The sequence below is a fragment of the Perca fluviatilis genome, chromosome 19, assembly GCF_010015445.1.
Source record: "Perca fluviatilis chromosome 19, GENO_Pfluv_1.0, whole genome shotgun sequence".
Lineage (NCBI taxonomy): Eukaryota > Metazoa > Chordata > Actinopteri > Perciformes > Percidae > Perca > Perca fluviatilis.
In genome coordinates this window covers 35,173,504-35,196,642 of record NC_053130.1, presented here as the reverse complement: position 1 = coordinate 35,196,642, position 23,139 = coordinate 35,173,504, and the positions used below count along the sequence as shown (strand labels likewise).

Below are 23,139 nucleotides of genomic sequence, written 5' to 3'. Positions count from 1 at the left end.
GAAGATGACCCCCTAAAAGTCAAGTGGCAGATATTCCAAAGGAAACTGATATATAAAAAAAATCTACAAGTTTGGTGAATCACCTGAAAACTGTAACCGCTTAGCCTTAATAAAGTATGATTGCCAGGCTTTTTACATTATTTATTTAGTATATTTATTTGATGTGATTATCCAATCCATACTGACTCTGTTTCTGTAAAGGACTCTGCCGTCTGACGGCAGCAGCAGAGTGGACAGCGGCTGGATAACTGCCTGGCAGACCGCACAAGTTAACTAAAGTTAAGTTAAAGATAACTAAACTGAAATTTCATAGACTGATTGATGGACCCTCCCCTCTCGAACCTTCCAATGTATTTATATTATAATGAATTTACACAGAAATTAATTATTATATTACATGAGAGCCAGGACTGACGCCATAGCCCAGTGTCCAACCCACATTGGGTCCTGCTCAGCAGAAGGTGTTGAGAAGCTAGGTCAGATGAGATGATGCTCATTGATCCTTTCAGTTGGGACAACCAACCATGATGGACAGCACAGAGTGCACATCTAGAGTAGGTGAATTATGGCTTATTACTTAGGAGTGTTGTAACTTCAGAACTTCTTTGGCTGAGCTGAGTTGTCCTGTTCCAGTTTTAGTTGTAACTTCCCCTTTTTGTAGCATATATGTGAATCACATTTTGTGCTAAACTATATCTAGAGACAAACAAATGAAATGTATGGGCTTATACAACCATTTTTAAAGATATCTCATGAATTCCTTTAAAATATAAGTATTCAAATATCTGTGCGAACACAAAAAGGTCTGAGTGAATTTTTGACAATAATGGCTCACATGTTGTGCTTTCCATTGGGCTAACGTCTCTTCCTCACGTGTTAGCTCCTCCCAGCGGGGATGCGAGCGAAAGACACGAGGAATTCTACTTACCAAACCGGACATCCTCCTTTTTGAGAAGGGGGGATGTCACAGTGTCATTACTCAGGGCTTTCACATTTGTTAAAGGGGTGATAGAATGATTATATAGGGTATTTTACACTGTTCCTTAAGGTCTCCTAATAGGGTATGTAACATTGGTTGGGCTGAAAATTGCCCGAATGCTATTTTATTAGGCCCTTAACTACCCTGTGAATATGGCTCTATTTGGAACAAGAGCTTTTCTTCCAAATATGGTATGCTCATTAATATTCCGAATGAGCTACGTGCTGATTGGTTTGAGCAAACTACATAAAAACACATGGGAGGCTCTCATATTTCAGACACTGCAAAGTTATACATTGTTTATCGGGCTATTCCATTGCAAAATTCACTTCTGAAACTTTTTTTTTATGCGAGAAATCAACTATGTAAAGCTCAAATATGGGCCGCTTTACGAAAACGGATGGCTAATTGCAAATTTTGTCCGACTGTGTGTCGGACTTGAGCGCCGGTGCTGCCTGTGTTGCTGCCTCGCCGCCTGGCCTGCTATGAGGTACTTGGAGCTGGCAGCCCACTGCACCCCATACCCGCGCAAAGTCACCATCTCTTGGGCTAATGACAACCAAATGCCCCTGCCCTGACAGAGCTCCAGGGCCTGCAACTCCCCTCTTCCTGCTAGCTAAATGCCCGGTGTATGTGAGTGAGAGCGCGGTCAGCGAGCTTGTTACACCAGCAATCTGTTACCACAGGTTCCAGTTACTCTTTTAATGTGTGTAATTATAATGTGTTGAGTTATTTAAACAAACGATTGGGGAAATAAACGCCGCTTGTCCGCGAGTCTCATTGATAGAGCCTGCGGCTGGATGTAGATTTGTAACTACAAATCACGGATAGTTAGCTTCATTTTCGGCGTCATTCCGAGTATATTTAGGGCCCGAGCGCCGACAGCGGCGAAGGCCCTATTGAAACTGAAGGAATTATTAGGGCCCGAGCGCCGACAGCGGCGAAGGCCCTATTGAAACTGAAGGAATTATTAGGGCCCGAGCGCCGACAGCGGCGAAGGCCCTATTGAAACTGAAGGAATTATTCTTTCTTTCTATTATTATTCTTTTTCCCGTCAAATGAATTGGCTTTTTGAGGGCCTTAACATATTCAAAAACTCACCAAATTTGGCGGTCGCATCAAGTCTGGTGAAAATTTACGTATTTTAAGGGTTTCGGAATAGGGCAAAACGGCCTCGCTAGCGCCTTAGAAAGTTAAGAAAATTTGAGCCCCTGCAGTGCGTTTAACGTAGACTCACGAAACTTGGTACACATATGTATCATGTCAAGATGTACAAAAAACGTAATTAGAGCCATACCCTAAACCCAACAGGAAGTCCGCCATTTTGATTTCAAAGTTCGAAATTAGTGCGATTTTGGCCATTTCCACGTCGTACTTTAACGAACTCCTCCTAGAGATTTCATCCGATCAACTTCAAACTCGGTGTGTGCCATCTTAAGATATTAAAGATGAAAAGTTGTTAAAAGAAAAACTTTTCGTCATAGGGCGTGGCCGTGGCAGGGCGGCCATTTTGTGCGTTTCGCCGCCGAAACAGGAAGTGGGTGTAACTCGAGTGTACGTTGTCCGATTACCTTGAAACTTTTCATAAGAGTTCATAAGAGTCCAACCCTGAGGACAAATAACGGCCGATATTTACTTAAAGTCATAGCGCCCCCTAGTGGCAACAGGAAGTAGGCCTAAAAGTCAAGGTGCTATACTTTAACGAACTCCTCCTAGAGATTTCATCCGATGGACTTCAAACTTGGTCTGTACCATCCCAACACCTTAACGATGAAAAGTTATTAAAAGAAAAACTTTTCGTCAGACGGGGACACGGTGGTGCGGTGGTTAGCACTGTCGCCTCACAGCAAGAAGGTTGTGGGTTCGTACCCCGGTTGGCCCGGCCTTTCTGTGTGGAGTTTGCATGTTCTCCCCGTGTCTGTGTGGGTTCTCTCCGGGTACTCCGGCTTCCTTCCGCCGACCAAAGACATGCGGGCTAGGTTTATTGGTGTCCCTAAATTGTCCGTAGGTGTGCATGTGTGAGTGAGTGGTTGTTCGTCTATGTGTGGCCCTGCGATGGACTGGCGACCTGTCCGGGGTGTGCCCCGCCTTTCGCCCGACGTATGCTGGGATTGGCTCCAGCCCCCCCACGACCCTGTGCGCGGGATAAGTGGTTGACGATGGATGGATGGACTTTTCGTCAGACGGTGTGGGCGTGGCGTGGCGGCCATTTTGAGTGTTTAGCGATGAACAAAGAAGTTGTTGTAACTTGAGTGTACGTTGTCGTATCTGCCCGAAATTTCTCACGATTGACAAGGGTCCGGGCCTGAGGACACATACAGGCCAAAATTGACTTTTGGTCATAGCGCCCCCCCCTGGCCACAGGAAATCTGCCTTATATGACAAACATCATCCGATTTGCATGAAACTCAGAATGTGTGGTCTACGTGTGATACTGAGCCGCCCCCTATAATATGGCCACGCCCACTTACTCAGGCCACGCCCCCTTTCATAACATTTGAACCGTTTAAGGTAGAGTCTTTTGTGAGGTATCACTGAACTCAGCAGAGAGTTCCTTCTTTATTGGTGATGGTTTGGCCCGCCCCCTATGCATAAGCCACGCCCCCTTTCATAACATTTGAACCGTTTAAGGTATACCCTTGTGTGAGGTATCATTGAACTCAGCAGAGACTTCCTTCTTCATTGGTGATGGTTTGGCCCGCCCCCTATGTTCAAGCCACGCCCCCTTTTATTACTAATGGCCCGATTGATGTAAACACTTGTGTGAGGTATCATTGAACGGAGCAGAGACTTCCTTCTTCATTGGTGATGGTTTGGCCCGCCCCCTACGTTTAAGCCACGCCCCCTTTCATACATGCTGACCCATTTAAGCTAGAGTCTTGTGTGAGGTATCGCTGAACTCGGCGGGGAGTTCCCTTTTCATTGGTGACGGTTTGCGGCGTCTGAGTGCCGCGCAAATGCACGGTCGCAAGGAGCGGCGTCCGCCGGTAACCCCGACGCGCGCAGAGGCGCGAGGGCCCGTCCATCGCTGCTCGCAGCTTTAATTACAGTTTGAATTTCGTCACGCCACGTATACAACATCTAGCTACATGTCTTATAAAGTTAACAACGGTGTCCGATTTCAAATTAATGAATATCTGTGAAGAGTAGGGCTTCCGTTAGCTGCAACTGTCCCTTCAATCCTAGCTACCTGTGTAGCTACAAATCACGGATAGTTAGCTTAATTTTCGGCGTCATTCCGAGTATATTTACAGTTTAAATTTCGTCAAGCCACGTATACAACATCTAGCTAAATATCTTATAAAGCTAACAACGGTGTCCGATTTCAAGTTAATGAATATTTGTGAATTTCAGAGGAATTCTAAGAGGAGGCTAGCTAGCTCTCATTGATAGAGCCTGCTGCTGGATGTAGCTCTATCAATGAGACTCGCGGACAAGCGGCGTTTATTTCCCCAATCGTTTGTTTAAATAACTCAACACATTATAATTACACACATTAAAAGATTAACTGAAACCTGTGGTAAGAGATTGCTGGCGTAACAAGCTCGCTGACCGCGCTCTCACTCGCATACACCGGGCATTAAGCTAGCAGCTTTATTTGTATAGCACATTTCAGCAACAGGGCAATTCAAAGTGCTTTACATAAAACATTAAAGAGCAGTTAGAAGACAATTAAAAACAATTTAAAAACATTAATAAACAAATTAAAAACATTAAAAGACAAGAATAAAATTGATAGTGCAGTATAAGAATCAAAGTTACAGTGCAGTATAAGACATTAAAGTTAATAGAATCGATTATTTAAAGAAAAGCAACATCAAAAAGATAGGTCTTTAGCTTAGATTTAAAAGAACTGAGAGTTGCAGCGGACCTACAGGTTTCTGGGAGTTTGTTCCAAAGATGTGGAGCATAAAAACTGAACGCTGCTTCCCCCTGTTTAGTTCTGACTCTGGGGACAACAAGTAGACCTGTCCCAGACGACCTGAGAGGTCTGGGTGGGTCATAATGTAGTAGCAGATCAGAAATGTATTTTGGCCCTAAACCGTTTAGTGATTTATAAACCAGTAAAAGTATTTTGAAATCAATTCTTTGAGGCACTGGAAGCCAGTGTAGAGACTTCAGAACTAGAGTGATGTGATCCACTTTCTTGGTCTTAGTGAGGACTCGAGCAGCAGCGTTCTGAATCAGCTGCAGCTGTCTGATTGATTTTTTAGGGAGACCTGTAAAGACACCGTTACAGTAGTCAAGTCTACTGAAGATAAAAGCATGGACAAGTTTTTCCAGATCCTGCTGAGTCCTTTTAACCCTTGATATATTTTTAAGGTGATAATATGCTGATTTTTTAATTATGTTAATGTGGCTTTTAAAATTCAGGTCTGAGTCCATGACTACACCAAGATTTCTGGCTTTGTCTGTTGTTTTTAACATTGTCGTTTGAAGCTGAGCGCTGACTTTCAATCCTTCCTCTTTTGCTCCAAAAACAACCACCTCCGTTTTTTCTTCATTTAATTTAAGAAAGTTCTGGCACATCCAATCATTGATCTGTTGAATGCACATATTTAATTGTTGTATTGGGCTATAGTTACCTGGCGATAAGGTTATGTAAATTTGTGTGTCATCCGCATAACTATGGTAACTTATTTTGTTGTTTTCCATAATCTGAGCCAGTGGAAGCATGTAGATGTTGAACAGAAGAGGTCCCAGAACTGAGCCTTGGGGAACTCCGCACGCCATATTTGTATGCTCAGATGTATAATTACCTATTGACACAAAGTAGTCCCTATTCTTTAAATAGGATTCAAACCACTTTAGTACTGAGCCAGAAAGACCAACCCAGGAAGAGGGGGAGTTGCAGGCCCTGGAGCTCTGTCAGGGCAGGGGCATTTGGTTGTCATTAGCCCAAGAGACAGTGACTTTGCGCATGTATGAAGTGCTGTGGGCTGCCAGTCGTGACGCAGCTCCAAGTACCTCACAGCAGGCCAGGGTCTGTGAAGGAAGGCAGGCCGGGCGGCGAGGCAGCAACACAGGCAGCACCGGCACTGAAGTCCGACACAGTACCTGATCTCAGGTCAGTTGTGTAGCCTATGTAAATGTTGACGTCAACTTCCAGCTTTGTTGAGATTCGCCCGTATTCAGCGGCAGTTTCAAAATATGAGATTTTCATAGTAAAGGGGTGTCAATGGGATTTTGAGCTTCTATGTATGTCCTATTTACCCACCGAACTGTCGTTATTCAACTATGACAGGGTAAAATCGGTTTTGCATTCTATCACCCCTTTAAGCTTATTGCTTGGTTCTGATTAATTTCAGCCTGCATACACTTTTTAACATTGTTGAAACAGAGCAGCTAATGTTGGTAGCAAGTGCAACAAGTTAGCAAAACCACATACTCTCTACTAGCACTACTCACTGATTTGGCCAAAATGTAGCATGTAGTATGCAGTGTGCAAACAGCAAAATCTACAGAATGCCAAAAATACCCGGATGTCGTAGTAATTTTGAAAAAAATCTCCAGTATGCATCATACCAGTCTACCTCGCCTACTGTATCCCTCAATTCAAAGCCCTGGAACAGTCACAACAACCGCGGCTTGATACTGAATTAACTTCTGAGACTTTTTAGGCGAGACCTCAACTGTGGATTTTGAATATGGGCAGAAAATTGATGGCGAATCGCAAATTTGCCCGGACATTTTGAGAAGTTCCCCAGTCTGATGCGACTGGGCCGGGGTCGCTGGCTGGCCAGCTCAAAGAACCCCCTGTGAGCTGGCTGGAGCTCTCAAGAGACTCGTGGACAAGAGGCATTAATTTTCCCGATTGTTTGTTTAAATATCACAACACAAATATCCCATTATCATATTAACGGGAACCTGTGGTTATCGGTCTTTTTGGAGTTATAAAGCTCCACAGGCGATTGCAACATCTCACTCATACACACCGGCCACAGAGCACACAGAGGGGGGGTAGAGAGCAGCGTCTGCTGTATTTACTTATTTGACATAAGTTTAATAAATTGAGTTTTAGTAGATTAATAAAAAGTTCATACACAAAGTGAATACATGCTATAGCATAGGTTGTGGGAGACACAAAAGCTTTAACATTTTCATTCAGTTACTGGTTTATTTAAAAGAGGGAGTGCATAATACATGTATTGCACCAGATACATCTCAATGCTAATTTCCAAGAATATCGCAGAATGAATACCTGACAGCTACAGGTGACAAATGGCCTCAGAATTATTAGCCATGTCCCTGTTAGTTTAAAGCAAACTGTAACCTAAGAGAGTATTGTATGAAATCAGACACTTTGTTCAGTATAGCCAGTTGCCAGGCATCAAACCGTCTATAAGATCACAATGTAGAGCTGGTTTTTTTACTACCTTATTGACTTGACAGAGCTCTAAGAGAGGCAGCTATTGAAAAGCCACTCCGAGACAGAGCTGGAAATAAACAAATAAAGAGATTTCTCATCAGACCAAGTCTTTTCTTTAAAGAGGCCTTTGTCTCTCTCATGTCAAATGCGACAAAAGCTATTAGCCCACGAAATGTCTGGTCTTTGTTTTAGTAGTGCATTCTGTCATTTAGTGCTATGAAAAGACATAGAGCAAGGCACTATACTTCTTTGTTAAGATTTAATTAATGGTAATAATGTAGTCACGATAAACAAATGTCTCATCTGTCACCATGAAAGTAATTTCTATAAAATCAATGTTATTTTTGTAACCGTTCTATAATCCACATTCTAATTAGGCTTAAGCAGCTAGCTTGTCAGTAAAAAAAGACTCTCCCGTGGGCGTTTGCCATTCTTTTCATGAAAGAACATTGAAATGTAGGCTAAGGGTTTGACACCATTTCTTCCTGTTGCATGAACAGAAATCAATCCACATGAACGATTGCTGACCACTCATCATTAATTTCCTGACATTCTTCATCTTAAGAATGGGTTGGTCTTTTAGAAAAGTAAGTGCATTTTGTCTTATAAAAATATATCCCTGTGACACCGTATCAGTCAAGTAGGGCTGGGCAAAATATCAATATTATTTTGATATCGTGATATGAGACTAGCTATCATCTTAGATTTTGGATATTGTAATATCGTAATATGACAAGTGTTGTCTTTCCTGGTTTTACAAACTGCATAACAGTAAAATGTCATTTTTGTGATCTCACCATTTTGAGTTCTATTATTTGCCTTTACCCATGTAGTCATTAAATCTATGTTACTGACGATTATATATCAAATATCTAATTGTAAAAATATTTTGTGAAAGCGCCAAATGTCAACCCTACAATATCGCCGCAATATCGATATCGAGGTATTGGGTCAGAAATATTGTGATATTTGATTTTCTCCGTATCGCTCAGTCCTACAGTCAAGTCATTTCCATAGCAGCAGCGTTGCTAAAATCTGTGCAGTGAGCCCAGTGTTGGGAAGGGTTTTGAAGTCGTTCAGCCTTTTTTGTGTGCTCCCATATAAAGTGGCACCAGAGCACACAGAAGATATTTATCTTGTGTGTTCTTCATCATAGAATTTTTTTCTTCTGTAATGCAATATAGCTTTCGTTAAGCCTCCTTACACAAAAGCCATTCTATCCATAAAACCTTCACTTTTGTTTTCTGGTTTTAGTTTTTATATTGTATCCACCAAAGCTCTCAGAACGGGAAAATGTTTTGCTGCCCTTAACTGTAGTTAAGGCTCTGATAGTTGAAGATATAGTACATAGGGATGCCTTGTTGATGGGCTGCAGTACAACTACAGTAGCCCAGAATGGACAAACCAAACACTGGATCTAGAGAGGGCCTTCTGCAATTTTACGTTACCTGAAGGCCACCGTAGCTTCTACTGCATGATTGGAAAGTGTGAGGGGAGGCAGGGCTCTAGAGTGTGACCAATGATTGGAAAGTGTGAGGGGAGGCAGGGCTCTAGAGTGTGACCAATTTGGTCGCAAATGCGACCAAAATTTGTAAGGGTGCGACTAGGGCTGGGCGATATGGACCAAAAGTCATATCCCGATATATTTTGGCTGAATATCGATATACGATATATATCGCGATATTTTTTCCGCGAAGTGAGAGCAAATGTTCAGTCAAAGCCCAAATCAAATATGACATGTCACAAGTAGTTTCATAGAAACAGTTGCAAAATCAAATAAATAATAAACCGGTTTCTTCACCTGGTTCATGATTAAATGCTCAGCTGTTCAAATAACAATAAAATGTAAACCTAAATACTGTATAACAGGAGTAACTTTTTTGAAATCAAAGCTCCATAGGCTATTTGTGATTCGTTCCAAAGGTCAATTAAGCTTTTGATATTAATATAATCTACTTTGTTCAATGTAATGCCTCATGCCTGTAAGCCTAGGTTATAGTCCCATTCTTCCACTTGATACTGCTTCCACTTAAGTAAACTAAAAGATGAACTATCGACTACAAAACAAAGAAATTTATTATGATCGGTTCACAGATCTGAGTCCAAACGGAAACTTCACCCTTCTGAACTAAGAGTTTCTGCTTCAAGGTGAAGTTTAAACAGACTGAAATGTCCAGGCTCATTCCTCCACTATTTATTTCTGTATGTATTTAAGCGTTACATGTAATTTTAACGGGCACTGAGCTCCAGATCCTGCAGCCGCGAGCGGGCCGCTGCCCGCTGTAGCTTCTTTCAGTCCGCCTCCGCCCGAAACAACTTAGTGGAACTTTCCGCCGATATCGACATACAGTTCGTCCTGGACTACGTGTAAGATCCCGATCACAACTCTGTCTTTGGCTGGTCCGATCTGGATCAGCGGGGACCCGAGCGCAGCGCGAGGCCGAAGCTGTGTTTTTGCCCGGGGAAGAGACGCGCTGCGGCCCACGGGGCTCTCCGCCCTCCGCTGCGCCCGGACTCAGTTTGCTGGTCGAAGCGGCATATATAATCATAAAACACATTGTCACCTGTTAAATGTTATCCATGCTGTTTGTTCTTTTCATTTCCTCTATCGAACATAATTAAGCAGTACAAAAGTCCGGCATCTTTAGCGTTGATCTGAATGCTTCGGACCCCTGTTCCAAGATGGCGGCGGGTTTTGACGTATGTTTAGAACCTCACGGCGACATATCTATGGGAGCAAGGATCACATTTGAACTATATCGATATATGCGATATGGTCTAATTCCATATCTCATTTAAAAATATATCGATATATTTGTTTATATCGATATATCGCCCAGCCCTAGGTGCGACTAAGATTTTTCCTAGGTCGCACTAGTGCACCTAACGTCCTCGCATCCGCTGCCTCTCCACGAACGAAGCAATGTCGTTTATATGGATATGGTTTAATATCTGAGTAGCATATGCTTCAGTCCATCGCACTCCCCCTGTCTTTCGGTCGTTAATAAATAAAAGAGCTTGTGAAAAGTGGCTTTGACTTAAAACTGAACATTTAGCCCACTCTGTAAAAAAATACAGAGCATGTATCGCCATTCAGCGTTAACTGCGATGCGAGGAAAAATTTGGGTGCACCTAAATTTTGCGCTGGTGCACCTAAATAAAAAAAGTTAGGCGCACCAGTGCAACCATGGCAAAAAGTTAGTCTGGAGCCCTGGGAGGGGTCATGTCATGTCATGTAGCACATTGTAGTTAGCTGGATCGATATATTACTTTTGCAAAATGGCATTAATTAATGAAAAAATTATTCTGTGTGGCAGAAAAAATGCTGTATTACTGAGTATAGTTCTGCAACCTTGTATGATTTGCAATTGGTGTCTAACGTATGATCTTGTGTCTCTGGCAGTTTGCCGTGTTTTGACAGAAGTTAGAGCAACTAGAGGGGTCAAAGGTTATATGAGGCCATTGACAGGCGACCAAACGACACGGCTCCGTGTCATTGTTTAAAATGACATATTTCTCTGGGTTTGAACATTGTTGGAAACATTTGGGATAATGTAAGTACACAACTCAACAAAATATATAACATAGGATATTGTCATTTTTTATACATTTTAATGTGGATATATTACATATATCTTTAAACCATTAACAGTCAATGGGAAAGTGACAGTGACATTATATAAACAAAGGTTGTAGATTGAGTCTGAGGTTTATAAGTAATTTAATCATGTTGCTTTTTTGACTCACTGTTGCATGTTTTTTGGCTGTGAGTGTGGGTGGTGGGGGTGAGGGCTGGTTGTAGGTTTGAGGCAATTAGCATTCCCATGTCCAGTGGGGCTGTGGGAATCCCTTGAAGTAGAGGCTAAGACGTGATTGTGAGGCTGCACATCACAGCAGCCACTGCTTTGTAGCGCTCATTTATTGTCAGAACGATGATGCGCCCCCATCTCCATCCCAGCTCTGACCCCCAGTTCCCCCCTCTTTCAGCTGGGAAATTGAATTGTGTTGGAATGCTCTGTGCCTCCTTTCTCTGGCACTTGAATGGGCTCTTTAGTATTTCACACCAAGGTGTCCTTTAGGGTGTGAGGTCAGGCTACCAAAACAGCTTCTAGTGGCGGATTAGGACCAATTAACATCTTTGTACACAAAGGGCTCTGGCAGCTGAACAGGCTGCAGGGTGACCCACACTGCTGTTGCATGCCAAGCCAGGGGACTGCTGCACTTGAGCTGAAGTAGCAAAAGAGGGGTGGAGAAAGTTTTCCAAACCTAATGGAACATGTTGCTACTTCACACCTCATGGCTGTATAGCCCATTGAGCAATCATTATCTTGTGAAATCAGAGAGCAAACCACTTTTTTATCATCACAGTTCTACCTAAGGGGGTACCATGAAAACTTTTTTCCCTTCATATAATGATAGGCAACTATATAGGACCAGGGTAGGCCTTTAATCCCTCTGGAACTACCCATTCAAATATTAGACTCACTTCAGACCTGCAACCGAATGGCTAAAAGATTTGCTAAATGGAATTTAACGGAACTATTAGAAACTATCAAATGATGATGTACTGTATGCTGCATTTAAAATGTCCTCATTTCCAAAGGTAGTTGGCCAAATGTCACACAGAGCCTGACAATTACAGGAATTTTGAGGCTGTTAACAGTGTCAAAATTTGAGAGTTTAAAAGATCCAATAATTACAGTACAGGTCAAAAGTTTGGACACACCTTCTCATTCAATGTGTTTCTTTATTTTCATGACTATTTACATTATAGATTCTCACTGAAGGCATCACAACTATGAATGAACACATATGGAATTATGTACTTAACAAAAAAGTGTAAAATAACTGAAAACATGTCTTATATTTTAGATTCTTCAAAGTAGCCACCCTTTGCTTTTTTTGATAACTCTGCAAACCCTTGGTGTTCTCTCAATGAGCTTCATGAGGTAGTCACCTGAAATGGTTTTACCTTCACAGGTGTGCTTTGTCAGGGTTAATTAGTGGAATTATTTCCCTTATTAATAAAAAAAGTAAAGGGTGGCTACTTTGAAGAATCTAAAATATAAGACATGTTTTCAGTTATTTCACACTTTTTTGTTAAGTACATAATTCCATATGTGTTCATTCATAGTTTTGATGCCTTCAGTGAGAATCTACAATGTAAATAGTCATGAAAATAAAAGGAAACTCATTTGAATGAGAAGGTGTGTCCAAACTTTTGGCCTGTACTGTATATATTTTCCAATAATATTTTTAAAAAATTTTTTAAAACCAACATAAAGTATGTACTGAGAGGGACATTTTGCAGTACATAAACAGTACAACAAATCCCTTGGTGATTGACAAATGTATATTGTCTTACCGTGTATAGTTATATAATGTATAGTTTAGGCTGATTTAAGACTCGTATTGATTTAAAAAATGGTCGCCAGAGTCTATGGTCAGAACTTCGTCCATGGCAACGTGTTATACAGAAATAACAGTCTGTAGAATGCCGTGATTGACCAATCGGTACACTTTGTTTTGGTTGATTTACACAGATTTGAACAGATCATTGAATCTGTATTTATTGTTCTTTTTTTTTTTATGTGCAATCTAGGCACAGAACATACAACATAACATGACGAGGGGAGGATAAGTGTATAAAATAAAACAGCAGTTAACATAGGTACATCATATATACAAATATAAAGATGCTGTTTCAAAATAGGCAAAAAAAAATCATACTTGCATCATACTTAGAATTATAAAGATGCTGCTCGAGAATAGGGAAAAACATTTTTTAAGAGGATTCAACCTTATTTTTGCGATCTAAATGAAGTCAGGTCTTACAGTTGACACATAGCTAAGCCATTTTGACCAGTTTTCTTCAAAAATATCACTTTGGTTCTGTAGTTTTAATGTAATTCTCTCCATAACATATATATATTATAAATTATATCAATCCACTCATTAATTGTTGGTATGTCTTTCTTAAGCCATTTTCTGGTCAAAGCTTATTTTTTCTGTTTTAACATGGCACGATATTAATAAAAGGATTAATAATGTAGAGCAAAACAGAGAAATGTGTGAGAACTTGAGTCATTGATCAGAATATGGGCCCTGAGGCAGGAACTGAGATAGAGAAAGGCTGATTGGAGTAAAACTCAATTTATTTTGGAGAGGAAAATGTTTTTATTTTTTTTTATTTGTGGTGCCCTTGGTTTTTATAATCACACTTGAGCCATCTTTTCTCTCACTCTTTCAACAGTCTATGCCCCAACCTCCACCACTATCTCCCACTCCACACACACACACACACACACACACACACACACACACACACACACACACACACAGACAAACGCACAGACACACGCACAGACACACTTTCTGTATTGCTAATAGAAGGTGAAATGCAGGTGTGTGTGGGAAAAGGCTGGAATACTGTTGCGCGTTGACAGGTTATTTTGTTGGCCTCTGCCTAATTAGTGGCATAGTGGATGCACCCCGCTAAGCTTTAGTGCTTTATGTTCGTACCAGTCTGCTCCAGTTTCCTCGTGCCTTTGATATTGGCCCTGAGATTGACAGTCGGCACAAAAAGAGGAACACCAGACCATGATAGAAAACCCAGTGGAAACAATGGCGGTCTGCAGATGTGCACAGGGGCCGTTATGGGAGGGCATCAATGGATTTCTTGCAGACTCCACGTAAATTGGCATGTTCCACCAAAACAAGTTCCTTCCCGAGGCTATTTTGCAGAGGCACCGTGGCTCCGTCTGGCACTTAGCACCTCCCAAGACGATTGGGATTGGTTTAAAGAAATGCTAATAAACCAGAGCATGTTTTTCTCCCATCCAGGTATGCTGTGTGGACTAGCCAGACCCTCCTCTGCAGCGCTGTGGAGGAAGGTCTGGCAATGCAAGACTAAATCAAAACTGATGTAAATGTATCAATATGTGGCAAATATACAGTACCTTTTCAATATGTCATTCAAAGAGGGATAACAAATAGTTTCTTGTGGATTTATTAACACAGGTGCTGTATAAATCATTTTCACATCAGATTTGTCTCATATTAAAGTATGTAGAACCTATTGAAGGTAGCCTACATTCTTTCAGATATTGATGGAAATAATACGACACTTCCTAACAATGACCGAATCACAGAACGGTATGCTTTGGCAAGAAATGACCTCCACCTAATGTGATGGGAATGTGGGAGCTTTAAAGCTTTAGTGCGTAGTTTCTCTCTCCCCCATGAGGAATTCTAAGTAATGACACACTGTCGGGGTGTCCACGTGATACAAGCCTTTCATGACCATTCACACACCCCCCACCCCTCCTCCACACAGTTGCTAGTAGCCAAGGAGGACACGAAGGATTAAATAAACATGATTGTTTTTAGCTGTCTTAATTAGCTTTGTAGCAACTCATTTGGCAATGGCTTGAATGTAACAGACGTTCACACAAACGGAGAAGCAAATTGCTGTTTCATATTATTCATGATAAATAAAGTATACAGCAGCTGGAGTAGAGGGAAATGGCAATGCGTAATGTTTTTTTGTGACCTATTTGATGTGTAGTTTTCATTGCGTGTTCTTTCACTACAGTTATTCTGGTTTAATGTCGGAGAAGGCCACAGGCTATTTCCACTAACCTTCATCAATGATGACCCTTCAATTAGTGTTGTATTATTGTGAGGCTCAGAACTAACCACATGTGTAATTGTGAACAAGTGAATTTCATGCATTTTTTCCTGACATTTGCCTGCCTTTGACATTTGGGCCTGGAAGTGCATAAAAGCTGTTTAAATCGCACCTTGAAAGGTCAGCTTGTGATTATTAACAGTGTTGGTTGGTTAGAAAGGATGTCTACTTAATCTCACGTGGACTGGTGGCTTTCAGTGGCACAAAGAAATGGGAATATTGTCAGTATTTCCTGCATTATTTTCCTGTCTTGTGGCCTGTTGGAATACAGAAATAAATGAACTCTGTCGTTCTCCTCTCTTTCAGCCTACTCTACTGTGTCGGGTGTAAACGGACCCCTGGTGATCCTGGATAATGTGAAGGTAGGCTGCTAAGGAGTTCTGTTTTTATCAAACTTGATGTCCATGAATGAGTTCTCATTTTTGTTATTATTACTATTACTACTACTTCGGGGTGGGGTTGGGGGGATTTGTTTTGTGACAAATTTTAAAATCGATTATTTTCCGTTTACATGGTACCTCTGACGGCGACTACATCCTATCCGTTTAATTAACAAAAGCAGAAAATCCATGTTATGTTCTTCTTTACAAATTACAAAAAGTTTTTAGAAATGTCTTATGATATATTGTCTCTAGAAGTCCATCCAGCTAAGTCGATTGAGAACATCTTCTCATCTGCAACAAAGCCCTGATCACATTCACACAGTTCCACATTTATACGTGGAAGCTGCCCAGTACCACCACAGTCTGATCTGCTGGCCACTGAGCATCTCGGTACTATTACTGCACTGTTTGCCTATTGTGAAACCTCATTTTGAGAAAGTATTAATGAGGTTGGGCTTGGCAACACTACCACTCACCAAAATAATATTTCCTAAGCTGAATGTATGTCACCACTATATATTTTGCGATATTTGCTTTTTATCTACTCTTGTATTAATGATATCAAGGAAGTTTTCAGGCAGCTGTAGTGAAACTGTGTTGGATCTCTTTGGACTAGTTCCCCAGATACGCTGAGATCGTCCACCTGACCCTGCCGGACGGCACCAAGAGGAGCGGCCAGGTCCTGGAGGTGATTGGAAGCAAGGCAGTTGTCCAGGTGAGAAACCAAACACCTATTGGGCCTACCGTTTTGAGAGCCCTGCTGCTATGAATAATTGCGAGAGCATCAAGTTAATCCACAGCTGAAAATAGTCCACAACAAATGCTATAGTACCCAGCTGTTCTAGGAAATTACTGAGCCTTTTTAAAAAGTAAAACGACAACAATCTGTGTGCCGTTTTAAAGTTCTCTCTGTGGTTTAAAGGCGGGTTGCTAACTTTTTCCAATATACATTTTTTTAATATATTGTTTGGAATAGTCTTTACACCCCAACGGCAATACATAACTTCTGGGCTCTGAAAAAGGAGCAAAAAAGTTCCGTCATCTGTAACTGCTGTAATCCATTAAAACCGGCCACTAATGACTGTCTCGCTGTCCGCTTGGAAAGAACCAATGAGTCCCTGCCGCACCGTGCGTCCTCTACCCCTCTGTGTACGAGCCTGAGATTTAAGCACGGCAATATAGCCTCTGCCGCACATCGTCGTAAATCATAGGATATGCGGTTCTTATTAAAACACTGTCATTCTTAAGGTGCCTGTACTTGGGTGCCTGGGTAGCTCACCTGGTAGAGCGGGCGTCCATATATAGAGGTTTACTCCTTGACGCAGCGGCCGCGGGTTCGACTCTGACCTGCGGCCCTTTGCTGTATGTCACCCCCCTCTCCAATTTCAAGTCCAAGCTGTTTTATAGAAATAAAGGCCTAAAATGCCCCCCAAAAAATTACCTTTTAAAAAAAAAAAAAAAAAAAAAATACCTGTACTAATAAAATGGGCTACAGTATGATACAAATTTGGCAGTTTACAATTAAATTAATTTTGCGTTCATCAGCAGCTCCGCTCAAAAAGAAGGAATAAAAAGAAAAATACACAGAGCTAGACAACAATTACACATATAGTACAAAGATGAAGACATATCAACAGCCATGGCAAAGAAACATGTTACGTGATATCTTCTGATCCAGATCTTCAGGGCTTAAAGTATTCCGGCACCGTGCCGGATCTCCGGCGTGCGGCCGTGAGGAAAAAACAAACAAACTTGCATGCGGTTTAATATTTTCGAGTCGATTGATTTCACCTACCAATCATATAAGAGGAACGCAGCTCTAACTAACACAGGGTTGAAAGTAATCGGGCCTGGTGCCGGATTTCTGGCATATGAATATTTTAGAAAAATAAATAAATTATAAAGTCCACATGGGATTTGTTTTTGATGCGCTGGGTTTAATCAATCGTCGAACGTCCACCTACCAATGAAACGAGTTCTAGCCAATAAGATGCATAGTAGGGCGGGTCTTTGCCGAAAAGCGAGAGTGCGGTGTGGTCTCCGTGGTAACGCGGCTAAAAAAATCTAGGCAAAGTTTATCAAACTTGGAGCATGTAGATACAGCTTTAGTTGAGAAAGTAGTTAAAACAAATGGCGCTGGTCATGAATAGAGGACAAGAAGAAAAGGGTGGAGACAGGAAGCTGGTTAGCACTTGGTGCCTCAAACTGAGGGAGCCGGTGCTTCTGCAGCGCATGTTGAAGGAAGAGACTGGACGACAGCATCGGTAAAGTCACAAAGCTTCGGTCCGTGCACTCTGTCATACGAGTACGTTACCGGCAACGACCGCTACCGTTAAGACTGCGCCTTTACTGACCGACCGTGATACAAACTATACGTGTGTGCACGTTCACTGTAGCTATCTGAAGCCCAAACTGCCTTGACAAAGCTGTCTGTTTGGAATCAGCATGGCAGCTATTTAAACATAATGGCATCGTCCCAGAGTTTAGACGTCTAGCTATATGAAAAGATAAACAATGCGACATTTTAAATAAATGTAAATAAAGCAGCTAATATCAACATGGACAAAATCTTCAATGTACTAATTTGCTTTTTTGATGATGACCTGGCCAAAGTAGTACATTTTAGTTTTCACAATGATTCATTTTAGGATTATGATATTATTGCAATATGTAAATCCACATTGACTCTTTATTTAACATATGGTTGGAAGAAGTAAAAATGTATCCAAAACTTTTTAGTTTTTAAAAATTATGACTTTTATTATTGTGTAATGTCAGAAGGACTTTAACTGTTTTGCCAGTCAAATTAACTTTAATGAGTGCATATTGAAATATTACACTGTTTGTTGGAAAAAATGCATCTCAAAATGCATCAGATTGATGCTTTAAAATGTGGAATATTTAAAATTTTCTTCCAGGGGAGCATGCCCCCGGACCCCCCTAGAGGGCTAATAACATTCTCACCTTTTTCACTCCTGACCCATTTTCATGCCTGAGTTATTAAAATATAACTGCTTTGTCCAAGAGTTTATGAAAAGCTAAACAATGCAAAGTTGTGATTGTGATGTGTAATGTAAGGAATTTACCCCCCCCCCCCTCCCATTCCAAAAAAGGTTTCAGGCTCAGGATTTTTTTTCACTTTAAGCCCTGGATCTTAATTGACTGATTTTGGTTTAGCAACAGGATAGACTGATGTCTAAAAGAGTTCTTGAGCCTGTTGTATCTAAACAAAGGGACACTTTATCGCCTGTTAGAAGGCAGAAGTTGGTATTCATAATTTAAAACCTGCATGGAGTGATAAGTACCGTCTTTAATGGCAGGGTATTGCTTTACTTGTTTAGCATCTGTATACCATACAACTGTGTGTGTGTGTGTGTGTGTGTGTGTGTGTGTGTGTGTGTGTGTGTGTGTGTGTGTGTGTGTGTGTGTGTGTGTGTGTGTGTGTGTGTGTGTGTGTGTGTGTGTGTGTGTGTGTGTGTGTGTGTGTGTGTCCAGGTGTTTGAGGGAACATCAGGCATCGATGCCAAGAAGACAGCCTGTGAGTTCACTGGTGATATCCTGCGGACCCCAGTGTCAGAGGACATGCTCGGTATGATCAACCTGATTTCACATTGCATATTTCATCCAAATTTAGCAATAACTCTTTACAAAATGAAGCAAATAATCCTCTTAATTAGTCCACAGTTCAGGTCTTGTTTCCAGCTGCACAGTAGCTCTTTCAACCTTCTGTCTCTGTAACACAAAGATGAACATTTTAAAGCATGTCGAGTTCTGTTTGAAAGTGTTGCGTTTTCCTTTTAATATGCTTATTCTGCTTGCGGATTCGATCTACATAGTAAAAGCAAAACTGCACTGAATCAAACCTTGTCTGAATGTTGTTGAATGTCTCAATCAGTGTGATTATCTCAATACAGCACAAGGTCACATATATTTTTCAATAGCAGTAGAAAGTGAACCTGCTTTTGTTTTTGAAGTATCATTAATCACGTCCATGAATTTCTAATTACTTGTACTTGGAGACTCGGCAAGAGCCATTAGAGCCTCTGTCATCTGTTCAGAGTCTAAGACAAAACCGAATATATCAGATCATCTAATGAATTTCATTTTATCTGTTTCTTCGTAATTATCTTTGAATTCAACTTCCAGATAAACCAAATAGTTGTTATTTATCAAATGAAATCCTTAATCAACTGGGCTGAAGGAGAAAATGTTCCTCTTTCAGGGCGTGTGTTCAACGGCTCGGGCAAACCCATCGACCGCGGGCCCACGGTTCTGGCTGAGGACTACCTGGACATCATGGGTACAACTCTCACCTCTTATCTTCTGCTTTCTTGGATATTTTCTCAACCAAATGGATGTCTTTAATAAGGAGGCCACATAGGGCTGGGCAATATATCGATATTATATCGACATCGATATACAAGACTAGATGTGAAAATGTATGAAAATATTTGCCACAGTTAGGGGGGCCGAGGCATCATATTATGGGGGCAGTGGCCACCATTGCCCCACCCACACCCCATAATTGGGACAGGTTAGAGGTTAACCACTAACCCACAGTGAGCATGCAAAGCCTATATAATTATGGAGCATCAGGAATAAACACAGGAGAGGTGCACATTTCAAAGCCATCTCCCAGGACTTTACCAACAGTTTCTGGTGCACCCATTTCCTCTTTTAAACAACACATATGATGCATTTACTTGAAACTGGCCAGCCTCGTGGTGCATTCAAAGTTATTGTAAAATACCATATTCCACTCTAGTGGTTGTTTTTGTCGTTAAACAGCAATTTCCTGGTGAAATAAGTTATTGTTGTCTCTGCTGTAGTCTCTTCTTTTTTTTTCTAACCCTAACCCTTTTTTTTTTTTTCTTTTTTTTTTAAGTATCGGTTCAGGCACCATTATCAGAAAAACCCCTAACAAAAGCCAACCCTACGTTGGTCCGATATATCTGTTTGTGTGTTTTCCAGGTCAGCCTATCAACCCTCAGTGCCGTATCTACCCCGAGGAGATGATTCAGACTGGCATCTCAGCCATCGATGGCATGAACAGCATCGCCAGAGGACAGAAGATCCCCATTTTCTCTGCTGCTGGGCTGCCCCACAACGAGGTGAGACCCCCAAACCAGTCTTATTTCCTCCGCTACAGGAACAGTTCCTCTGACGCCTGATTACCAGCATCCTGGGAATGCTTTCTGAATTAACCCCCTGAGGGAGACAATGTCATATACGACAGCACTCTACATGGTTTATGTTTTTGGGAGATGGCACAATTAACTTTTTGAATGAAAGCATATGGCCTTTTCTGGGAAAGATCTAAATAGTTTTATATTTGCGTTAGTTACAGTGTTTGTTTTTGTTTCCTTTGATTGCCAAGACTTGGGAAAAACAATACAGAATGCCTGAGAGACTTACTTATTATATTCTAGTATGTTTTATGTTTTCAATTGTCACCTGTGTTTTCCTTTCCATCACCTGTGTGATGTTTGTGCCATGTCACCATGAGTCGAAGCTGGTAACCTTTGGGCCACTATAGTGCTTCTCTAACCTCTGTGCTATCAACCGCCCTAGTTGCCCCCTGATCTTTTCTACCATCCCACCCAGCCACTTTGGCTGGTGGTCAATGACTTTGTACCAGCCAGTTTCTTTTTTTTTTTGCCTCCATAAAGGCGAAAAACAGGACTTGCTGTGTCTCTATGATCCTATCCTGTCCTATTCGTGGTAGCCTACTCATGGACATTGCGCTGTCATCACGTGCTGTAGTAGGGGGGCCAGGCTTGATAATACTGCATAGGGGTCCGGTGTTGGCTCGTTATGCCACTGCATATAAGAGATGAGATGACAGGAGTAGCCTACGCGCACCACAACAACAACAAAAACACTGGTGAACGTGGACCATAACGCCCCATGTTGGCTGGGTCCTGCAGCGGCGCAGGTTCGAATCCGACCCGCTGCCCTTAGCTGCGTGTCATCCCCCATTTCTCTCCCCCTTTCTTGTCTATCCACTGTCATTAAAGGGAAAAGCCCCAAAAAAATAATCTTAAAAAAAAAAAGTTGCAACTTTTTTTGTATAGTTCCTAAAAATAAATAAAAAGGAAACTTGTTTTGGGGAGAATAATAATTAGTACTATTAATTAATTACTCTGGGCTGAGATTTTCTAGGAACCTTACCAAAAAGGCTCAGGATGATGATGTTGGTATAATATGAAAACGACTGGTGGATTTAAGACACAAAATAATAATTTATTGAATCAATCAAATATGAACATATCTGTCAGTGGCTTGTTGATCTTTACATTGTTAGTTAATTTCCTATCCTGGGCTACGACACATATTCATACTGTTTAATAAAGTACTTACTGGACTTTAACTTATCATTGCACTTACAATAAAGTAGCTGTCCTCAATTTAGGTCATCATGTAGGTCTCATCTGCGTTTTTTCCTGCAGAGTGTGAGTGTGAGTGTGAGTGTGAGTGTGAGTGTGAGTGTGAGTGTGAGTGGAGTGTGAGTGTGTGTGTGTGCTGCGAAACAGCAGCAACTTTCAGAGACTTAAGAGTGAAAAATCGTTACAGTGTATGTTGATGTTACATGTTGGCAGGACAGTCTGAAATCTTTTGCACGGTCTTTCGCTGTACGTTTTGTTGGTAATGTGAGATGTTCGAGTCACACACACACGTCTCGTCTTCATAACAGAAACAAGGAAATTAATTTGACCCGTTCTCACCCCCGCTTGGTCAGTGGCTGCACCTGGGACTGCTGGGATTGTGTGAGTAATGAAAATGAGATAGGGAGCCCCGGCTGTCAATCAATGTCTTCCAGTGATGCGGGCCCCTGATTGGACCAGGCCTGTAAACAACCGCGTACCCTGCTTACCGATAGTTACGCATCTGAATCACTCAATTCCGCATTTGGCGGGTGGGCAGGTGTTAATTTCATGCCCTGGTTACAAGACACGATGCAGCAAAAACTGCAGTAGTTGTTTCATAAAATTCTCCTCAACTGTCTTAAAGCATTTGTTTGCCTGAATGTCAATACAATCTAATCCTTCTGTTGTTTCACTTGATAATCATTTCTTAAGCAAATGGCAAACTGGAAATAAACTCAGATACTTAGTTATTCCTGAAATATACGGGTATACGTGTTCCCAATGAATGAACCAAAATCTCAAGATAAAAGCTTTGGGATCATTTCTGTCGCAGTCTCACAATGGAAGTGCTTAACGTTGATGACTCGGGTCATTCCTGTGTGTCGACTGTTTTCCTCCGTGTCACATGACGACAAATTGGCTTGTGCTTCCTTTCCAGAGATTTTGATGCCTCACAATAGAAGCGCGTGACTCAGTTGACCCAAGTAAATGTTAGTGAAGTGTGTTACATACTACAATATCTCATGTTGTATAGATGCAGTTCAGGTAAAGTAAAACATTTGACAAAAGTGAATTGGTAAGTGCCATGGTTGTAGTTTCTACATGACTTGCCCACATTTAAATAACAGCAACATTAAAAACACAGAAAAGAATCCCATAGCAGGAAGACCCCATGTCTGTTTACGGGATTGGTACTTCACCATTAAAGGTCCCATGGCATGAAAATTTCACGTTATGAGGTTTTTTAACATTAATATGAGTTCCCCCAGCCTGCCTATGGTCCCCCAGTGGCTAGAAATGGTGATAGGTGTAAACCGAGCCCTGGGTATCCTGCTCTGCCTTTGAGAAAA

General features: G+C 41.4%; 1 protein-coding gene across 1 annotated transcript in view; it reads left to right on the top strand.

Moving 5' to 3' along the window:
- The window catches only part of atp6v1ba (ATPase, H+ transporting, lysosomal, V1 subunit B, member a), a 53,107-nt gene that overhangs the window by 5,508 nt on the left and 24,460 nt on the right, over window positions 1-23,139 (top strand). The window contains exons 2-6 of the mRNA XM_039783937.1: window positions 15,346-15,401; window positions 16,039-16,137; window positions 18,918-19,011; window positions 19,645-19,722; window positions 20,394-20,533. Of these exons, the coding sequence (XP_039639871.1) occupies window positions 15,346-15,401; window positions 16,039-16,137; window positions 18,918-19,011; window positions 19,645-19,722; window positions 20,394-20,533 (467 nt within the window). The remainder of the gene's footprint in view (window positions 1-15,345; window positions 15,402-16,038; window positions 16,138-18,917; window positions 19,012-19,644; window positions 19,723-20,393; window positions 20,534-23,139) is intronic.